Below are 22,123 nucleotides of genomic sequence, written 5' to 3'. Positions count from 1 at the left end.
TAGCACGCCAATGGAACCAGGCTAAAGGTCAACTAACAGATCTGGTGTTGGTAGACGGTCGTGCCCATCGCTCTCTGCAGTGGTGGGCCACCAAAAACCTTTCAAAGGACGACCGTTCCTAGAGCCAGTTCCTCAAATAGTTCTAACAGCGGACGCATCGCTCTCCGGCTGGGGAACTCATCTACTACATCACACCATGCAGGGCAGGTGGACACCCCAAAAAAAATTACTCCACACCAACCATTTGGAGTTACTGGCCATATTTCTAGCCCTGAAAGCCTTTCAAACACACGTCTCAGGCAAGGTTGTCTTAGTCCGCACAGACAACATGACAGCAATGTACTACATCCAAAAACGGCACACACTCTCTGCAGCTCTCTCAGCTAGCACAGACCATATGGAGGTGGGCCATACCTCAAAACATTTTTCTCCTAGCACAACATGTCCCAGGAGTCCAAAACACCATTGCAGATCTGTTGAGCCGTCCAACTCAACAAATCCACGAGTGGGAACTTCATCCACAAGTTCTTCAACCATTCTTTCAAATGTGGGGGCAACCACAAATAGACCTCTTCGCCACCCACGAAAAGGCCAAATGCCCAAGCTTCGCCGCCAGATATCCACACCCATTGTCCAAAGGCAATGCGATATGGATGAACTGGTCAGGCAGATTTGCGTACGCTTTTCCGCCTCTCCCACTCATTCCATTAGTGGTGCGCAAACTACAGCAACATTCCCTAACTCTCATCCTAGTTGCTCCAACTTGGGCCAGACAACCGTGGTACACCACACTGCTGGAACTCTCCGTAGTTCCGCACCAAAAATTACACCTCTCTCCACGCCTCTTAACCCAGAACCATGGAGAGATCAGACACCCGGAACCAGCTCAGCTCAACCTTGCGATCTGGCTCCTGAAATCCTAGAATTTGGTTACCTTAATCTTCCCCCTGACTGTATGAACGTCATTAAAGAAGGTAGACGACCTACCACTAGAGCTTGCTACGCAGCCAAGTGGAAATGTTTCGTGATTTAATAATAATGTCAATCCCTTAGATGTGTCTATCCAACATACTTACTACACCTACAAAGATGCAACCTAGCCTACACGTCTATTAGACTACACCTTGCTGCCATGGCAGCGTATCTACAAAATAGACAACATCTATCACACTTTAGAGTACCTGCCATAAAAGCCTTCATGGAAGGCCTCAAGAGAATAATTCCCCCTAGAGTGCCACCCTCACCGGTGTGGAACCTAAACATCGTTCTCACAAAACTAATGGGGCCTCCATTTGAACCTCTACATAAAGATGAGCTTCAATTTTTAACATGGAAAACAGCTTTCTTTGTAGCCATTACTTCCCTCAGAAGGGTCAGTGAGATACAAGCACTCACCATTCAAGAACCTTTTCTGCAAATGCATCATAATAAGGTTGTTCTCCGCACTAATCCAAAATTCCTTCCTAAAGTCATTTCTCCCTTTCACCTCAATCAATCTGTGGAACTGCCTGTATTCTTCTCACAGCCACAAACCATTGCAGAAAGAGCTCTACACACCCTAGACGTCAAAAAAGCTTTACTCTACTACATCGAGAGAACACAACCCTTTCGCAAGACCAAACAACTATTCGTGTCTTTCTCACCACCACACAAAGGCAACCCCATCTCCAAATCTGGGATAGCTAGGTGGATTGGTAAATGCATACAGATTTGCTACCACAAAGTAAAACGAACGCTATCTGTTCCCCCTAAAGCCCACTCTACACGCAAGATAGGGGCTTCCATGGCATTTTTAGGGAACATCCCCTTAGACAATATCTGCAAAGCAGCTACATGGTCTACACCGCACACTTTCACTAAACACTATTGTGTAGATGTGCAAACTAAACAACAAGCTAGTGTGGGCCAGGCTGTCCTCAAAACACTGTTTCAAACAACTGCAACAGATACTAGTGGTCGCCGCTAGAAGGGCCTACTGCTACACAATCTATGCACAGTGTGTAATCTGCAGCTCATATGCCTCGAACGGAATATGCTACTTACCATTATGCATCTGTTCTTAGCATGTAGAGCTGCAGATCTACACACGCCCACCCGCCTCCCCGGCTACCTTTATCTGTTCCAGTTTTATCCTATTTAGATACAGCACACATGGGCATCTTTCCTGTTTCTTACAAAGCTCCATCATTTCCCCGCTGGCGAAAAACAATCTGAGGATGGAGCCAAAGCCCATGCGAAATATGATCCAAAGGAGGAGTCACATACCTCGTGACTTCCAAAGACTTTCCAAGAGAAAAACAACTGCAACATCCGGGCCCAACACCAGATGGCGTTCTATGCACAGTGTGTAGATCTGCAGCTCTACATGCCAAGAACAGATGCATACTGGTAAGTAGCATATTCCTTCAAACTACTGCAACTGATACAGGTGACCACCTCTAGGGGAGATACTGCTGTATAGTCTATGCTAGTGTGTGATCTGCAGCTCATATGCCTCGAACGGAATATGCTACTTACCAGTATGCATCTGTTCTTGGCATGTAGAGCTGCAGATCCACACACGCCCACCCACCTCCCCGGGACCTTTATCTGTTCCAGTTCTATCTTACTTAGATATCACACATGGACATCTCGTTTTCTTCTAACTCCATCATTTCCCATCATGGCGAACAACAATCTACGGATGGAGTTGATGCCCATGTGCACTATCGTCCAAGGGAGGAGTCACCTATCTCGTGACTACAAAGACTTCTTCCAAGACAACAACAAGGTGCAAGCATCCGAGCCCAACACCAGATGTCGATCTACTATGCTAGTGTGTGGATCTGCAGCTCTACATGCCAGGAACAGATGCATACTGGTAAGTAGCATATTCCTTCTTACCTGTAAAGGTGATTCTGTTCCCTTTCCCTGGGTTAAAAAGGGCAGAGTTTCCGGACCTCACCGCAATCCGGGCACAGACGGGCTTGGCTTTGGCAAGCCAGCGGAGCGGACGTGCCATGCTGTTCTTGAAATAGCCCTCGACTGAGGGGGGGCGTGGCTACCACCAACCGCATCAGAGCGTGATGGTCCTAAAAACAGGTGGCGCAATTAAGTGTACCAAACCTGGGTTCCAGCTACCCTGCAGTCCCAACAGAGGCTCCCGTGCGAGGGGAAAGTAGTGGAAAAGCAGAAAAACTGAAAACAAATATGAGAATGTAATAAAACCATAAAAGAATATTAAAATATTGGAGGAACTAACCCTCTCCAAGATGGCGCCCAATATCGGGAGCCAGATAACTCTAAAACTGGTGGCGGGAGCCTAAGGCAACCGCTTCCTTCAAGGAAAGAAAAGAGGCACCTAATGATGTCTGCAGCATCCGTGATGCTCTACTGAGCCATGTCGTGTAGTTCCTACCAATCCGTGGGACCTGCGCATTGTTCGGACAACATAAATTAAGGGCTTGGTGTCCAGACTGATTTCGGACACCCCCGCAGGATATGTTGGACTATAGACCAACTAGCTCACAGTGCAACCGTAAGCCCCCTACCTACTAGGGAGCGTATGGTTTCTGGCAACCACTGAACATGACAACCTTGTCCACTCGGGGATCGTAGAAACAGTACAGAACCTTTCACTCAGAGAAATATATAGAGAATACACAGTTCGACGTTTTCAATAGTATTTATTGAACCAACGTTATTCTTGCATAAAATACGTGTGCTGCAATGATTAGTAGACAGAAGCAGATAAACATGATTACAAGCACCAAAAGCGTAAATAGTAGATATAGTTCTACCATGGTGCTAAACCATGTATATATGCAGACAGATAAACAAGGCAGCAATCTAGTGTACACCTACTATGCGGACCCTACTCTAAGTGTACCTAGACTGTTTGTAGGTGTAGCGCCAAGAATCCCTCCAAGGGACGATCCAACCCCATTACCTGATGGGATAGAGTGAAGGACCCCATCTTCGTCACAAACTAGACACCCCTAACGAGATGTCAGCGTGGTGATTTCTCAGCATGTAAGTGCCGCAGATTTAAAATAGGTTGAGCCTGTTATCAACAAACTTGTGTTTGATGTATAACACAAATACATGTAAGGACCTATTTATGGTGTGGCTTATTTCATGGGCTACTGGATTCTTGACATAAAAGAAAGTAAATGCTCCCTAGCAATTAACACTCAAATGCAACAGAAATTGGGGGTCATGTAATGGTCCTTAAAATTCTGGATAGACATAAAGGAGTAGTCTAAGGCTTAACGCAAAAGAGGATGTACTTACGGCTCCGGCACACACTTACACCCTATTTTGCCGACCTGGAAGAGCTCCCGGAGTATAGGCCCTTAGAGGCCAATGTTCTGATGGGGAAGTCACAGACCACAAGATTTCCATCATTTAGCGGTCCCTGGTAGTCAATTCAGCAGACTGTTTTTGCATGTTGCAGGAGCATTGGGAGCGAAACCTAGGTATCTGATGGAAGATGATTGGCAGGAGACCAGAGATGCATGATCACTTCACAGTTCGAGCCAAACAGCTGAAATACCACTGCCAGGCATACTTTACATACAACAGACCGTGGACATTGGTGGTGGTGGGGTCACCACTATGCTTGAGGTGTGCTTCCCAACGTGGTAACTTGTTCCATACTGTGTGGAACTGCACGAAGAATATGTTCTTTTTGGAAGGGGTGCTCAGTGGTCTGGGAGAGGAGCTGGTTTGAAGGCTTCCCCTGGACCTAAACTGACATTTTTGCATGTCTGTCTAGACATAGACGGCAACAGATATAAAACAACCATGCTGCACCAGGGCCTTCTAGTGGCTAAGATGGACTGTTAGACCTGTCAGTCTTAGGGTGGTTTTCCCCCAAACTTTTTGGCTTACTCCTTTGTATTTTCCTGATCTTGTTTTTTGTTGGTCTTAGTACTGTGTGCACTTTTCCACTGCTAACCAGTGCTAAAGTGTGTGTGCTCACTCCTTTAAACACAGCAAAAAACTTTAAACATAGTAAAATTGGCTTATACCCAATTGGCATATTAAATGTACTTGTAAGCGCCTAGAAAAGTGGTACTACCTGTACACAGGGCCTGTAAATTAAATGCTAGTGGTGGGCCTGCAGCACTGATTGTGCCATTCACTTAAGTAGACCTTCTAACACCTTAGGCCTGTCATTTCAGCTTTAAACTGCCATTTTGACCTGGAAAAATAAACCTTTTCCCAGGCCCATACCTTCTTTTTTTAATACATATAAGTCACCCCTAGGGTAGGTCATAAGCAGCCCACAGGGCAGGGTGCAATGTATTAAAAAAAGTGGAACATGCACTTTTAAGTTTTGCATGTCCTGGTAGTGAGAGACTCTTACATTTGTTTTCACTATGCAAGGCCTACCTCTTCCATAGAATACCTTTGGGGTTACCTTATTACATTCCAAAAGGATAACTTCAAAATGGAAAAAGGTAAACAGTTCATGTTTGGTGTCTTTAGAATTGTAATAAAAAATCCTCTTTTATGGTAAATTCATATTTTGAAATACAAGTTTGAAAATGCTACTTTTAGAAAGTTAGAATTTTCCTGCCTTAGCCATTTGTCCACCGCTCAAATCAAATTAATGTCATATTTCCCTGGACTAATTCACCACTAATCCTTTTTTGGTCCCGGAATAGCGTGCTACTCACCGAAAAGTGCTTCAGCACCTCATCAGAGGTAGCAAGCGCTATATAAATGCAAAACTTCTGAATCCAAATAACAGACTAACATATCCACCGCACTAGAAGGATCCCACATCAAATTGGATAAATAGAGTAATGTTTAATAAATAAAACAAGACCAAAACAATAAAAACCCAATCAATAGAACCAGAGATATGCAGGTTTGAAGATTTCAGTGAAAATAGCGCCAGAAAGCACAAAGCGGCAACTATGGAGATCTGGTTGCGCCGGACCAGGACAAAGTCACATGTTCAGGACGACTGGTCTGGAGCCCAGGTCAGCTGCAGAAACCGAGTTAGACCCGCTGAACAAGAGTATCACTTCGAGTATGCATAACTCAGCCGAAGCGATATAAGGTCCAGGTCGAAGATGCGTAGCGTAGTGTCGGTTCTGGGGAGTTGTGCCGTCAGCATCGAGGAGGCTGTCATCAAGGGAAGCTTGTGGTGTGAAGCCCTGCATTGAGGAGGCGTTGTGCACCAGCAAGTTCCCAAGAGCCTGCAGGGCTTGTAATGCGAAATCTTGGATCGTTGTCGGGGCTGCTGTTGACAAGGGTCTTGCAATGCGAGGGCCTGAATTGGGGATGCATCGCGTAGTGTTGGATCCGATAGGCTGAGAGCTGGAAGGCTGATATGGAGTCCTTGCGCTCGAAGAATTCTTGCAGCAGAGTCGATTCGTCAGTTCTGCTTGGGTTTGCGGCATGCAGCAGAGAAGGTGTGTCAGTTCTGTTGGATCTACAAATGGGCTGGCAGAGCACCTTCAGGCCCACTTCCAAAGATCCATTACTGGGGTGGCACCACTTGAAAGGGCAGAACTCACAGTGGCAGAGTTAAGATGCTGGATACAAGAGACCAGCCATTGTTCTCACTACGGTGGTCCTGGGTACAGGTTGCAGGTCCAGTCTTTCTTACCCAGGCAAAGTGCAGTAGGTCAGTGCAGCAGGCAGAAGTCCTTCAAGGCGGCAGTCCTTTCATAAGTACAGCAGTCCTTCTTGCTGACAGAGTCTTCCAAAAGTCTAGAAGTGTACTGAAGAATTGGAGCCTGAGGTCTAATATTTAGACCTGGTGTCTCCTTTGAAGTGGGAGAAGCTTCTAGATGTTTCTTGCCTCCCTTTCCCTGGTTCCAGGCTATCTACAGGGGGTATGCAATCCTTTGTGTGAAGGCAGGACACAGCCTATTCAAGCATAAACGGAGCTGTGCCTAACTCCGCATTCCCATCCTGCCATTGGTGGCCCATCCAGGCACACCTATGCACTCTATTGTGTGTGGCTGTCTAGGGGGAAATACACAAATGCCAAGTGGCAAGTACACCTAGTCATGTGACCCAGAGACAGGCTGCAGGCACTAAATGGCTGAAGCAGGAAAATGCTATACCATAAAGGAGGATTTTTCATTACAATTCCAAAGACACCAAACATGTACTGTTTACCTTTTCCCATTTTGAAGTTATCCTTTTGGAATGTAATAAGGTAACCCAAAAGTTATCCTATGGGAGAGGTAGGCCTTGCAGTAGTGAAAACGAATTTAAGAGTTTTTTTACTACCAGGACATGCAAAACTTAAAGTGCATGTTCAACTTTTAAATACATTGCACCCTGCCGTGTGGACTGCTTAGGACCTACCCTAGGGTTGACTTATATGTATTAAATAGGGTGAGAAATAGGTGAGAGTCTAGAAAGGTTATTTTGGGGATCATAGTAGTAGCATGGGGTTTGGGATGAGTGATGGAGAGGAGGCAGAGGATATATTGAGAGAGGTATAGGGTGAGAAATAGGGTAGTGCATTGGAGAGTAGTAGTAGAATGAGGTTTGAGATGAGTCAGAGTGGAGGTAGGGGATATATTGCGAGAGATAGAGTGAGATATAGGGTAGGGCATTTGATATGCTGAATTAGAAGCAAAGTAATAAATGTAAAGATACATAAGTACATGGAAGGTATATATGTATAAGGAAAGTAATATATGTAGATTAAAGTTGCATTTAATAAACTCAGACTTTCAAGTGTTGCTGTACTTTTGCAATTTAATAATGAAGCAGCTGTAGATAAATAGTTATGATAAAGGATTTACTTATATAGGCAGTCACTTATATACGTGTTAAAGGATAATGCACCTATAAGTAATATGTACATTTGTTAATCAGAACTACCGAATATCTATATCTTTAAAAACATAATTATTATACACGTTTATTCAAAGCAATACACATATGTAGGTACACATCTATAGTCCAAATAAATGCTTATATACAAAGGGATATGCTGTATATTTATGTTTGAGTATGGTGGTTATGTGGGGAGGAGCCAATTCTTGAGTAGTCTTCTGAAGAGAAGGTATAATTCAGCCAAATCTGGTGAATAACTTGTTCTCCTATTTGCAGAATTCCAGTGGTTCTGATCTATTTGAACTGTATAATAAGATTAGCCCTGCACATGTTATTACCTCTAAATTTATGTAGGAACTGAAACACCCTTCTGAAGGTTTCTTTTTAGCTAGCACATAGCAGATTTTAATGCAGAGGACTATGCACCTTGATAGAGTTCTCTTTTGCACCATGTTGCCTTTCTTGGTCCCAGTGAACCTCATAAAGAGCTGGTCATCCACACAATGGTCTCATGTGGTCAATGTAGAGAACCTGCACTCTGGCAGAGCAACAAAACGTTGCCAGGGTAATCGATTGATGACATGAAAGGGTGATAACACCTTTGGCAGGAAGGAGACCCAAGTTCCAAGTACTAATTAGTCTGGTAAGTAATTGGTGTCGGGAGATTGCACAGAGAGTGCCTGTGGGTGACTCATGCAGTGTACAGAAGTAATGGTGATAGGAAAGACTACCTTGATTGTCAGGAGCCATAGTGAGCAATTGTGCATAGACTTAAATGGTGAGCACATAACACATTCAGGATTAGATTCAGGTCCCACTACGCCATGGCAAATGACTTTTGAGGAGACAAATGCGGTAGGCCCTTCAGAAAATGCATCACAAAAAAGATTTAAATTGAGAGGGTTGATCAGGCAAGCATAAAAAGGCTGAAAGGGTCTCAAGTAACCCTAAGCTGTACCCACTGCAAGGCCAACAACAAAAACAATACATCAGAAAGTGTTCCCTGCAGAGGGTCAAGAATACTGGCCCCACACCTGGCCACAAACCCTTCTTAGTATCCACAGCAGCTGGACCTTGTGGATGGGCATCTGGCTGCAAGAAAATATCTATTACTTCAGGTTGTAGGTCAACTGTTGCCACTAAATATCCATGCATGGAATTGCAGATTGTGGAGATCTGAGTGTAGAACCCTCTCCTTTTGCTGAGAAAAAGGTCGTTTTGAAGTGGGAACCGGATTGGAGGGCAAATATTCAGACTAGGGAGCAATGGGTACTACAGTCTCCTGGTCCAGGGTTATTAAGATGATGATGGCCTGGTCTGTTCTGCCTCTCCTCAGAACTCAAGGCAGGAGAGGTATGACAAGAACATGTACATGAGTCCTCAGTCCCATTGCAGATGGAATGTGTCTGTCATTGACCTTATTGGAAGAAACACTAGTGCACAAAAGCTTTGGCATAGCACGTGCTCAACAGTGGCAAACAGATTTATCCAGGGCATACCTTACAGACTGAAAATGCCCTGTACCACCTCTGAAGGGAGACCCAACTCATGGCCAATCGCTGACGGCTGTTTAGCTCATCCAGTCTAGCATTCAATGATCCACTAGGTGGATGACTACCAAAAATATTTTCTGCTGGCTACCTCCAGAGACATTGTGCATCCAGGCACAGAGTAGAGAACCTCATGAACCCGGCTTGAAAACTTGGGCTTTATTGTAAGATCCACATGTGGATTCTGGTGTATGCGACAAGGAATATGCATGAGGCCAGGAGCCCGAGAAGCCTCAGAACTATCCTCACTGAGACCCATGAGTGAACAAGAAACTTTGGGAACATTTCCTGAATGTCCTGGCCTTGCTGCGGCACTGGAAATGGAGGCTAGTCCCTACGAAGAGAATCCTCTGCATGGAGCTTAGATGGGACTTTGCCATGTTGATCGAAAGTCTCAGAGCATTGTCTGAAAGGGCTGACCCAAAGTGTACTCTTTATATATTTGAAGCAGTAGAGCTAGTAGATAGCTGAGCTGTAAAGCCAGACCTCAAGGGCTCAGTATTGGAAAGTATAAATGTCTAGATCGTCCCATAACATGTATACACTAATCCTATGTAGGAATTGCTCTAATGACTACAAAATATTTTTTTGTTTTTCCATAACAGGAAGAGGCAACAAAACTGTCTGTGCAGAGTTTAACTTCTGTTTAGATCCGGAAGCAGCCCAGATAGTACTGAAGGAATTCACATGCCCCACGTACATCGCTGCTATGGACTTTGCTCATAAACACGCCCTGAGTAAGGTAAGAACGTGGATATCGATCTAACTGATGATTGTGCATGCATTAGCCTACCACTGTTAAGTTGGGTTTTCTGCATTTTAAGGTCCTGATCACAAGTGCAATGGTGGAAAAAAATCTGACATTTCCTCTTGAAGGTTTCATCCTACATTAGGAGCGAATTTCCAGCTTTTCAGGGATTTGCCAAGATTCCAAAGAGCGTTTCAGAAACTGTATGGTGAACGTAGATCGCTTTAAGAACTCTAATGGATAACATTCACACATGTAGGTCTTTCACCAACTGGAAATTTGTGCTTGCATAAATATGCATAGGCGTATGTAACTCTTTTTTTTTTTTAGCTCCAAGATGAAAATATTTTCCCCTCAGAGACTCCCTTCTGCAAAACCCCATGTGAATATGGGGTTATTGCGCCCCTATTCTCACCATCGAAATGCTACCATGTTTGTCTTTGACAGGAAACGATGAGGGTATTGTTCCAGTGAGGTAAGCTCCATGTAAGGCTATGTGAAAAAGCTCTAACTTACTTGGGTACGGGTGTTCTATCCCTTCAAAATTTCCGCTATACTGGTAGAACTGTCACATTCGTAAGACCTCAATCCAAAAGGAAAATTACACCAGTTTGCTCGCTGCAATCAAGGATGGATGTTCATTTTCAGAAAGTGATGTTTTTGGGACCCCTAAGTAGAACGGTTGAATTTAGTGGTGTACAATGCCTTGTGAACTGAGCACAGCTGAGCTTCTGAAGGGATTAAGAGGGCTTTGGTACCGGTACCGATACACTTGTTGGTGAAAGTACCCACGGATTGATGATTACTATTTGAATTCTTCCTACTAATTCACTACAAGCACTGGCAACACTAATAGGTTTGGCCTTGGCTACCTGGTGTCGTGTTTAAGCTGTTTTTATTGCAAGCACAAGTTACCAAAAATAAAACATATATTTAAAAAACATGTTACCACCTAAATGTGGCAGCTATATTCTTGCCATAAACAATGTAATATTCCTAAAAATAGATCATCACTTCTGTAGTGTCCTCTCCCCGCTGGGTACCCACAAAGTACTATGCCACACACGGATCATAGTAATACGCATCTTTATTCTTCTGTGTGTAACTTCAAACCCAACATTCTAAAACAGCCTTCAGTGCAATTTGCTCTAACACAGTTCTACGGAGTCAATCTGGAGCCAAAAGGGTTCCATCAATTCTAATTCGCAAGACACTACATCCCCCTCTGTTAAATAAAAACTTACAATTTTTAGAAAACATTTTTATAGATAGACATACACATTCAAATCTCTTCAATCAATTTCCTTGGATTTTTAATTGTTCGACCTGATCTTGTTTTGGGAATATGGGAAGTGTCATCACCAATGTCCAGGATCTGCGTCATCTATGTAGATGCTGATGTTTCAGACCCAGTCTCTCTTCCAACTATTAGATTCGATGAACGATTGGCCAAGAGCCTGAAATTTGAAGAGTCTCAGGTAATAGACTACCCAGGGCGCTAGGCAGTCACCATGTGTCCCCTATTAGACACCCCATGGAAATGTTCTACATCAAAAGGTGTATCAGATTTTCTTTTCTGCATTTGTCGTACGAGCACTGGATCTCCTGTCTTAAAGACAAGGATCTTTGCATGCAATCTTTTGTCAGCATACATTTTCCTCTTTTGTTTGTTAACCAAATCCTTCTCATGAGTTGTCATCTCATCTTTCTTTCGCTTATTGGTCCATTGAGATAACTTGGTATTCATTGCTCTTCCAAACATCAAAGTCGCAGGACTCTCACATGTGGTCAAGTGGAGTTGTGAACGATAAACTGGCAAGGTAGAATTCTATGAAGTTTTCAAATTGAGATTTTCAAGAGTGCACCTTGCACTGCTTTCTTTAGCGTACTTCGAAAATGCTCAACAAGTCCGTGGGCTTGTGGCCAGAGAGGTGTGATCTTTTATGATGCTTCATTTTCAAATGCGCCAAGAAATCTCTGAATTCCTAACTATTGAAAGGTGGTCCATTGTCAGACTTCACTATGGCTGGAACACCCCATGTCGCAAAGATGTCATCTAGTCTTTCAATGACTTGTTCTTGAGTTGTTGATGAAAGATCTTAAGTCAGTGGAAATCGTGAGTATTCATCAATAATCACCAATAGATAATGTCCATTGTCAAGTGGACCAAAAATGTCAATGCCTATTCTCTCCCATGCATGCTTCTGGAGTTCTGACATGTTCAAGGTGTGATTAATAGTTTTTGTAAAAAGGCAGTTGCATAAATGACAGGCCTTTAATTACTTTTCAACCCTATCATCAAGGTAAGGAAACTAAACTCTGTCTTGGAGAGCTTGTTTTGGTGCAACAATTCCACTCTGTCCTTCATGGGCTACCTCAAATATTTTCTGTCTCGGACTCTCTGGTATCAGGATTCTCGACCCTCATAATAGAACTCCTTCCTGAGTTATGGACAGTTCATTCTTAACATTTTTGTACTTTTGATATCCACCATCACAGATAAGCGGTCAAGTGTTTTGGTTCCATGACTGAAGTGTAATTATATCTTTCAGCTTTAACATGTCACTATAGTGGCAGTAATTATCTGGGCTAACAAAAAGACAGCTGGTGTATTGGGATTTTACAATAAAGTTGATATAGGCATCAGCTGTCTTGGATGGAGTACCGTAACCATGTATAGGCACTCTGGAAAAGTAGTTAGCAGGATCGTTCCCTGGACAGTGCACAATGGTATTAGCTTGCTCCTGTAACCGTGGTACCCATCGTTCAATGCAAGGAGGAATTTTAGCCTTTGTATTTCCAAATTTGGTCGGTAAAGCTTGATGATCAGATACCATTGTAAAAGGTTTCCAGTACAGGAATACATATAAATGTTCACACGCACATACCACAGCTAAGCTTTCTTTCTCCGGTTGTGAGTAAGCATTTTCTGTTTGGGCCAAACTGATACTTGCGTATGCCACAATATGCCTTCGAGCAGTGGGGTGTCCACTGTGGTGTACAAAGATTGTGCCTAACCTGACTGGGCTAGTGTCAGTAACAACCTCTGTATGAAGCTTTAGATTGAAATATGCCATTTCAGTAGCATTCTCAATGGCTTGTTTAATTTTCTTGAAACTTTTCTCACATTCTTGTGACAAATGAAAAGAAACATTTTCTCAACGGATTACTTACAGTGGTAATGTCTTGTATGTATCTGGAACAGTAACTGACCATGCCAGGAAATGAACACAGCATCCAAACTCAGCATTCTAAATCAGCCTTCAGTGCATTCCGCTCTAACACTTACGTCACAGTTCTATGGAGTTCATTTGGAGCCAAAAGGGTTCCATAATTTCTAATTTGCAAGACACTACAACTTCTACTTTCAATAGAATAATATGGATGCTTTCTAGCAGGCAGGACATGTATAGAAAAGATTATTAGTTTAATGCACATCACCAGAAAACATCATTCTTATTGCTGCAAAAAATGCACTGTTGTCTTTTAATTACAGGCACATCTCGACATAATTCAAACACATAAGAATTGCGATAATTTTTTTTTTTAAAGATAAAGAAAGGAAAATAAAACATACTGGCTAAGTAAAGTATTGACGCACCCGCCCCAGCACTGAAGTGCTGTTCTTTTTAGGCAGATGTTTACAAGTGATCTGGCAAAAGGCCATCACTTGCAGTGCAAGAGAGCGAATGGCTGAAGTGGCTGACCCATTGTTACATGCTGGGTTGAGCTGAAGCAAAAGGTGAATGAGAGTCGAATTAAACATAGATGAAGAAGCTGACCCAAGGTCCCTCTAAGTATGTATGTGTATATTTGCTATTTATAAGTCGTTTTGTATTACATTAGGCTGGAGAGACACCGAAAGCTGTCTCTAGGTCAGACATAAAAAATGAGATATCCAGCTACTCAAATTATTCCAAATGAAATCCAGAAAATGGCAGTCGACTTTATACTTGCTATGGTCACTTCTATATGTTTTCCTTGAGGGTCATTTTTATACATGTACTTTGCTTGTTTAAGTGCAGTAAGCATTGCTTGTGTATAATGGTACAGGAGAGGTGCAGCAGACTTGCACCATGCAGATTTCTGGTGCAATCTCAAGTACAAGATGCACTCAAGAGGTGGTCCTTTAGTTCTGGCTTTAGGTGTGACAACAAATCAAAGACATTTAAATATCATGGAGCACATTTGGCCGCACAAAAATGAAGGAGAGTGTTGGATTTGCAAACCATGAAGGTTTATTTATATATAATATATTACAAACTCAAATCATTAACGTTTGTTGTAAATCAGTCATATATACATGAATGCATGTCATTAGTCAATATGGTTCAAACCAATTCAAAATCCAAAATGCAAAGACAAACTGGTTCAAGTTGGCATAAAGCAAATCAAAGCAGGTACAGTTTCCCATGAAGGGAAATTTCTCTAATCTGCTAAATTGGAAAAGTCAGGAAAGTTTGGGGAGAAGTCAGGCAGAATGTGTCAGCAGGTAAAGCCTCTAAAAGGCAGATTATATTATAAATGTATTCAGGTAAGCGAGAAGGGATTTGTCCAAGAGTCGAACTCTTTTCGGCGAGATCATGGAAAGCATCTCCTCGAAGGAGAGTGGAAAGGGTATCTTATCTCCTCTAAGGAGAGTAAAAGAATCTGACCCCACTAACTCAGCAATATACAGCTAAACCATTTCTTGTATGAAGCTCTTATAAGTGCCATGAAGGGAATCAATCAGGATTGAACATGTTGTAATAACGAAGATCTGGTAAATTTCCACAGTTAACCCCTTCCCGCCGCAGCGCTGGGGGGGGTTTGGGGGCAGCGCGGTGGTGCTGTGCTCATGACGGAGCCACTCCGTCATGAGCCACGGTTGAGCTGTGCTCATGACGGAGTGGTTCCGTCATGACTCCGCCCACTGCGCTAATCGCCCGCACAGGCGGGGAATCAGCGCAGCGTGGGAGGAGCGGCGGCCAACGGCCGCAGCATGACGGAATCACTCCGTCATGAGCACACGGCACCCATGGCTCATGACGGAGTGGCTCCATCATGAGCGCTGAAGGGGTTAATACACAAAGAAGTCTCTGCTACATGACCTCCAGCAGGATATCAGAACACAAAGTGAAAAACGGTATATACAAATAATACACCCATATCGCCTGGAGTCAGTCCTCTAGTATAACATAGCCAGGTCCCGGAGTCCCAGTTCCCTGTTTGTAATGGGAGAGGTTAATGCCCATTCACAGTAGGCGACATTCAGGTTAGCCCTGCAGAGACCTGAGTCTTAGGAGTCCCACTCAAACTCTTTCAAAGTCAAAAGTGTTACTGCACCCATGAGTCTACAAGGCACAGCTAGTGGCCCTGTGATCAGTCTTACCTGCTCCCATCAGAGTTGCTCTGCAAGAGTTCCCGGGAGTATTCCACTCTAAGACATCCCGGAGGTCTGCAGCTGCTGCTGGTGATGAGAAGCACTCTCAGCATTGCAGGAGCATCGGCTGGTCATTCACAACACTTCCTAAAATAGCACAGTAAGTTCCTCTGATCCTTCACACAGGTATGGAGACAATTGCTCTGGTGCCAATGCTTTAGTCGGGGCTCGAGCACTCACAGTTCACTGCGGAGTCCTTTCCTTTTGGCATCGGCAAAACCAGGTAACAACCCCTACTCTGCATAGCAGCCCCCTCTAGCATAGGGGGTCGTTGACTTTACTCTGCACACAGGCATTGGCCCAATCAACACAAAAGTAATGCATTCTTCATGGCAGCCCCCTTGGGCATATGGGGTCACCGACTTTATTATGCACATGGGCTACAGCCATATAGGCACAGAAGTATTGCCGTCTTCATGGAGGTACCCTCTGGCATACGCGGTCGCCGACTTTACCCTGCACACTGGCAATTGCCTGATTGGCCAGCCAAGGCTAACTTAACATTTCCCGATATGAATCTGCACACAGGCGATGCCCAATCGGTGCTATGGCCACTTGCTCACACCTCGCAACAGGGATCTACTCGCTAAGTTGTCCCATTGGACCTTCCTCCCTCCAAGAGCCCTCCTCTTCCTCACAGAGCACACTGATCTTGGTAGGCAGTCAGGTGCTGGTGCCCCAGGCTCCAGGGCAAGTGGTCTTGGATTTCCCCTGAGTATTGTCCACTCACCTGGCAGACCTTTGGCTCCAGTCCTGGTCACAGATGGACATCTTGCAGATGTTTTTCTCCTCGACACACAGCCCAACTAGCTGCTTGCCAGTTGACAAATTTTGGGGGCTAAAGCTCCCCTTCGTATTGTCCATTTACAGACACAAATTGTGATTTAGTGTCTGAGTCTTCGAAGCTTGTGTTGAGGGGTATACTTCCTTTTTAAGTGGCCATTCCTTTGCCCTGCCCTTCTTCAAGGACCCAGTCTGTCACAGCAGGTGTGACTTCAAATCTGATAGACCCACAACACAGGCCATGAGAGCGCTAGAGGTTCACACCTGAATGTCAGTCACAGTGATATGTGCATCCAAGGGTTAACCAAGGACCCCATTCTGATTTTTATGGTTCTCTTATCAGCCCCCATCTTTTCTCTAATATGTGCCCATGTTCCTTCTCAGTGACTTCTCTTCGATTCAAAGAGCACCCTTTGAAGTGTGCTGAAGAGCCTGGCTCTTCTTTCATCCAGTGTGTGTCCCACTCAACTCTTAGAATGCAGCGATCCACAGATCTGTCTGGGGGAGTTCTCTGCCTCTTAATACTCCTTCAGTCAGCCCTGGTCTCCCAAAATGGAACTCCGAATCTTCCATGTATTGTACCACTCACAGGCACACCTACACACAGCACATGAATGCAACGACATGCACTTTGCAGCGCTACATACTAACTTGGTGTAGATCAAGGATGACTTAAGCACACAGCAGCAGAATGTTACATGATCGGACCTGTAGATTTTACTCCAGTGAGACAAGTTTAAAGGACTGTTTACTCCCAGTGATCACTGTACGGTATGTTGCCACGACCGCACTTGTGCTACTTCACTCCTGGTAAAGACAGTAGCATTTCACCATCATGAGGGTAGCGCTTTGGTCAGCCCTCCCAGTCAAACAAATTTTGCAATCCGTGAAACAGGCCTATATCATGGCGCACACGCATGATCCGTGTTCGCCCATGACCACAAAAATCAGCACCATACATCCAGATATCATTGTAGTTGGTGCACTCATTGCAGGAGTACACATTTGTCAACATGCGAGTGACTTTTCTGTCCCAACATTTTGATTTTGTTATTTTACATATTCAATTAACAATAACTGTAATTTATTTAACAAAGATATTTACTTGCTAATGCATTGCCTAGCTTTTCACATAGTCTGCTCAGTTAAATTACTTGAAGCAAAGGAATTTTGGAGTAAAGCGTAAATGGTGATCCTGCTTTACCCTCCATTTTGGCGCATGGGTGGGGTATTTAGTCACCATAAAGAGGCATTAGGGGTGGGTCTGTGGCAGTTTGTACACCCAGGGCTTCCTTCAGGGTGGAAACAGCAGCAGACCCGCATCCCTCATGACACTTTTCATTAGCTGGAAGTGTTGCTGAGGCCCAGCACGGATGCAGTGCATGTGACCAGTGTGTAAAACCCTCCGGTGCAGGCACCAGCACAGTTCCATCCTGAGGGCAGACCCTTTGGACCACGAGTGAGTAAAACTAATTTGCAGTATCATCTGCCACTGCTGCCCCCCCCCCCCCCCAAAAAAAAAAAGGGCCCTGGACACTTAGAAGATATGCAGGCCGAATTGAAGTCCCACAGTAAAGTGCAATGACTATCTGCAGGGACCCAGATTTAAGAAGCATGGATAGATTCTGGTTTATCTATTGGCCAGCTGGAAAAAAGACCTGCATTATTTCTGTGGGCACAGACCATTGTGAGGCAGCATGCCCACCTTGCACAGAAGGTGAGTTTCCCCATCTATGAAAGAAGAAGGTTGATCCTGTTGAGATTAGATAGAAGGCTTTACACTTTTGTGAAGATTTATGTATTTCTAAGATACCTAGATGCTAGGGATGCAGACACCAGCAGTGCCTCTGCTTAGGCACCACCGGATGACTATCCAGGAGCACAGACGAGCTTGAATTGTTATGATTATGATTAAATCACTGGGTAGAGAAAGGGTGAGTCAGGCTGAGATCCACAATATCCCAGGTATGTTCACAGCCCATTACGCATCCCACCCTGCACCTCTTGCTGTGCTGTCAAACACCTACAGAGACTCACAAAAGCTACATAAGCACTCAGTTCAGAAGGTGCTCATCTCTTAGCATGTGGACCCCAAGTACACTGAGTCAGCCATTTCTTTTAAGGCCATTTTGAGCTTTCCTCCAGTTACTAGCAGGGCTCAATAATGATAGTTCCATGCTTAGAGACTGTAGACTAACAGAGTACGACCTTTCGGGGTTTCCCGCGAGTCCATTGCATTAAGGAGCTCTATCCACATTTGCCTTGGTAAATGGAATGGGTGACAGAAGAGCAAGTTACATACCTTTGGTAATGCTCTTTCTGGTGGATACTCTAACTTCAGATTCCTCACCTTCATATTTTCCTCAGGCATGAGATTGGATCTTAAAGACAGTAGGTGGTGTTGTGTGGCTCCGAACTGTCTTCGTTCCATCTCAGAAGTGACAAATGGAGCCGTATATAAGTGCCAACTCTGCTTACTGACGTCAGTTTATTTCTCCATTCAGTCCACACTCTTGGATGCGGAGGCCAACAATGCTCCGCAATAACAGTGTGCAGATTCCTATATTGGGATCTTTTTAGATATCTGAGAGGTAGGAGGGCAGTGAGCAATCTGCAGTTTGATAGGGTATCGACCAGAAAGAGCGTTGCCAAAGGTAAGTTCTTCTAATGGATATCACTCACCACAGATTCGTCACTGTTAGAACAGATACCAAAGCAGTACCTGCCAAAGTGGTGGGTTGGTGGATTGCTTAGATCAAAACATCCTGCAGAACTGAATGAATGTAATACCCTTCCCGTCGGACATGGCTGTCAAGGCAGTAGTGTTTTGTGAAAAAGTGCACTGTTTCCCACGTTGAGGCATGAGAGATATCCTGAATAGGCACTCCACTTGACAACGCAGTGGTAGCAGCCATGCCCCTGGTGGAATGGGCTGTCAATCTGTCCAGAGGCTGCTTCTAGGCAATGCATAGCAGATCTCAATGCATAGGTCTTTCTCTTGGGACAAGGTAATTGAGTTGAAGGGCGTACAGATTAAAAGTTGGCTGACAGCTGTTTTTCATTGGTTAGCAACTGCTCAACTCAAATGGAATGAAGAGAATACAGAAATTCTCTTCTTTGGGAAGATCCCACCAGATTTCTGGTAAACCTTTTGGCCAGATGAAACTCTCTCCCAAGACCACAGAAAGACTCAGGTAAAATTTGGGTCTCATATTTGATAACAGGGTGTCCCTTAGGCCTCAAGTAAAAGGGTTGGTAGACACTTGTTTTAGATAATTATGTGATCCCTAAAGACATTTCTGCCTTTTTTATCTTTTCAGCAAAGAAAACGGTCATTTAGGCACTAATAACATCCAGAATTGACTACAGTAATGTATTATATTTTTGGCTTACCGGAGTACCTGATGGACAGACTCCAAGTGAACCACAATGCGGCAGCACGTCTCCTGCTATATGTTCCTATGAGAACACTGATTTCTCCACATTTGCGTGCACTTCATTGGCTGCCCATTAGGGAAAGAGTCAAATTCAAGGCTTTTTCCTTAGTACATGATGCCTTATATCAATTGATGTACACAACAATAGGGCAACCCACTAAACCCCAAGGGATTGGGTATAATATCTTGACACAAAAATAAACCTTGAGGATTTATTTAACTTATATTTGTCAATTGAATCGTCACCGAAGTGAACCTCATTTCAAGGAACTCAGACAAGACCACAATTCATTATTTTGTGTCCTTTTTATATCGAAAATAAATCTTTTTTAGAATCTTTCAACACCTTTCATTAATTACGTACAGAAACTTCATTCAATTTTAACATTGGCAACCAAGACTACTGTCTTATTTCACAACTTAAGCAGTAGTTATTGACACTTTTACAAAGATATGTACCTTACACAGTTGGTCATATGACATTAGACCAATTTACATATTTGTAATATATGCAACACATCACATGAGAATTATTTATGTTGAAGAAGTGTCACAGCGTCGACGTTTCGGTCTCTTAAAGTTCAATTCCTGAGACCATCATCAGGACTCAAGTTGCACCACGTATTTATACTTTCATGTGAAGCCTTGGCTCACGTAATCCAATTCTTTATGAGAGCACTCAATATAAAGCGGCAACCTTCGTCTGCGCTTACACAATTTCGTCTACACCAAGTCAGCTCTCTTCGTACCGCTCGCCTAACAAATCCGAGAAGCCTGGATTTGTTAGGCGAGCGGTACGAAGAGAGCTGACTTGGTGTAGACGAAATTGTGTAAGCGCAGACGAAGGTTGCCGCTTTATATTGAGTGCTCTCATAAAGAATTGGATTACGTGAGCCAAAGGCTTCACATGAAAGTATAAATACGTGGTGCAACTTGAGTCCTGATGATGGTCTCAGGAATTGAACTTTAAGAGACCGAAACGTCGACGCTGTGACACTTCTTCAACATAAATAATTCTCATGTGATGTGTTGCATATATTACAAATATGTAAATTGGTCTAATGTCATATGACCAACTGTGTAAGGTACATATCTTTGTAAAAGTGTCAATAACTACTGCTTAAGTTGTGAAATAAGACAGTAGTCTTGGTTGCCAATGTTATATCAATTGAGGCTCTCCTACCTCAGTGCCAGATTTAGTTTTTATAACTCGATAGGCAGCTGAGATCAGCCAATTAACTTTGCAGATAGAGGAAGGTCTCTAGCATCCCTAGCTTTAACAACCCGGAATGAGCTTCCTCTGGCACTGCGGGCGATAAGTGATGTAGCAATGTTTAGGAAGAAACATAAAACTTGGCTGTTTGTGCAGGCCTAAGCCTCTTTCATATTCCTATCTCGCTGCTTGGCGATAGGACACTACTTGGAGTAGCTGTGCATGTTATAAATTGATATCATCACTATCTACCTTGATAGAGTCCTTTTCTGCACTGCCTTGTTCCAGAGAACCCCTCGAAAACCTGATCATCCTCTCAATGGTATTTGGTACGATCGATGTAAAAGCTCAAAGCTCTCTTGGGGTCCTGCCTGTGCAGTCTGTCCTCCATTTTCAAGGGGTGATGATGAAGCCAAAAATGTTGGTAAAGTGATGGATTGCCTGACATGAAAACAGTCACAACCTTGAGCAAAAAGCCCATCCTGGTGCATAACATCACTTAAACTGGGGGTGGGGTGGGGGGTGTATAAGGCAGCCGAACTGAGAGAGGTTTAAGTACACTCACACGTCCGGCAGAAGTTACGGAAACCAGTCGTCATAGTCAGGAGACACGCAGGACAGCTGTGCAACAGTTTGAACGAAGTGCACATGAGGAAAGTGAGGACCAAATCAAGGTCCCACTGTGGCATCACAAAGGGTTTGGCAGGAAACGTATGCGTGAAACCTTTTAAAACCCTTATCACAGCAGGTGATTTGAACAATGGTGGCTTATGTGGTAAATGCAAAAATGCCCTACAAATACCCTTTCATGTTGCCCACTGCAAGCACTTGCTGAGCCATGGATAAAACAAACAACAAGACATCTGACAGTTTGGTCTGTAGGGGGTCTGTATTGCAGGTGCTACAATTGGCCAGAAACTTGTACCAGCGCCTGGCATAAACAGGTGTTTTAGAAGGATGCATAGCAACAAAGATGACATCCACAACTCAGTGATGAAGATCAAATGCTGTCAACTACCAATGCTCAATCTCTCCGCATGGAGTTGCATATTGCTCAGGCCTGTGTGCAGGACCCTGCCCTACTGAGACAGGAGATTGCAGACCGAAAAGGTGCTTGATGAGGGAATAGATGCTCATCGCTAGAAGATTTGGAAACCACACTCTCCTTACCTAATC

At 43.9% G+C, this 22,123-nt stretch overlaps 1 protein-coding gene across 3 annotated transcripts in view; it reads left to right on the top strand.

The window, feature by feature from the left end:
- LOC146805609 (inosine-uridine preferring nucleoside hydrolase-like) overlaps window positions 1–22,123 on the top strand; it is a 139,333-nt gene that overhangs the window by 104,906 nt on the left and 12,304 nt on the right. For all 3 annotated transcript variants that reach the window (XM_085622891.1, XM_085622892.1, XM_085622893.1), the window contains one exon: window positions 9,950–10,086. In XM_085622891.1, coding sequence (XP_085479017.1) covers window positions 9,950–10,086 — 137 coding nt within the window. The remainder of the gene's footprint in view (window positions 1–9,949; window positions 10,087–22,123) is intronic.

The sequence above is a fragment of the Triturus cristatus genome, chromosome 8 (genome assembly GCF_964204655.1).
Source record: "Triturus cristatus chromosome 8, aTriCri1.1, whole genome shotgun sequence".
NCBI lineage: Eukaryota > Metazoa > Chordata > Amphibia > Caudata > Salamandridae > Triturus > Triturus cristatus.
The sequence above is the reverse complement of the archived record's forward strand: the minus strand, read 5'-3'. Positions and strand labels throughout refer to the sequence as shown.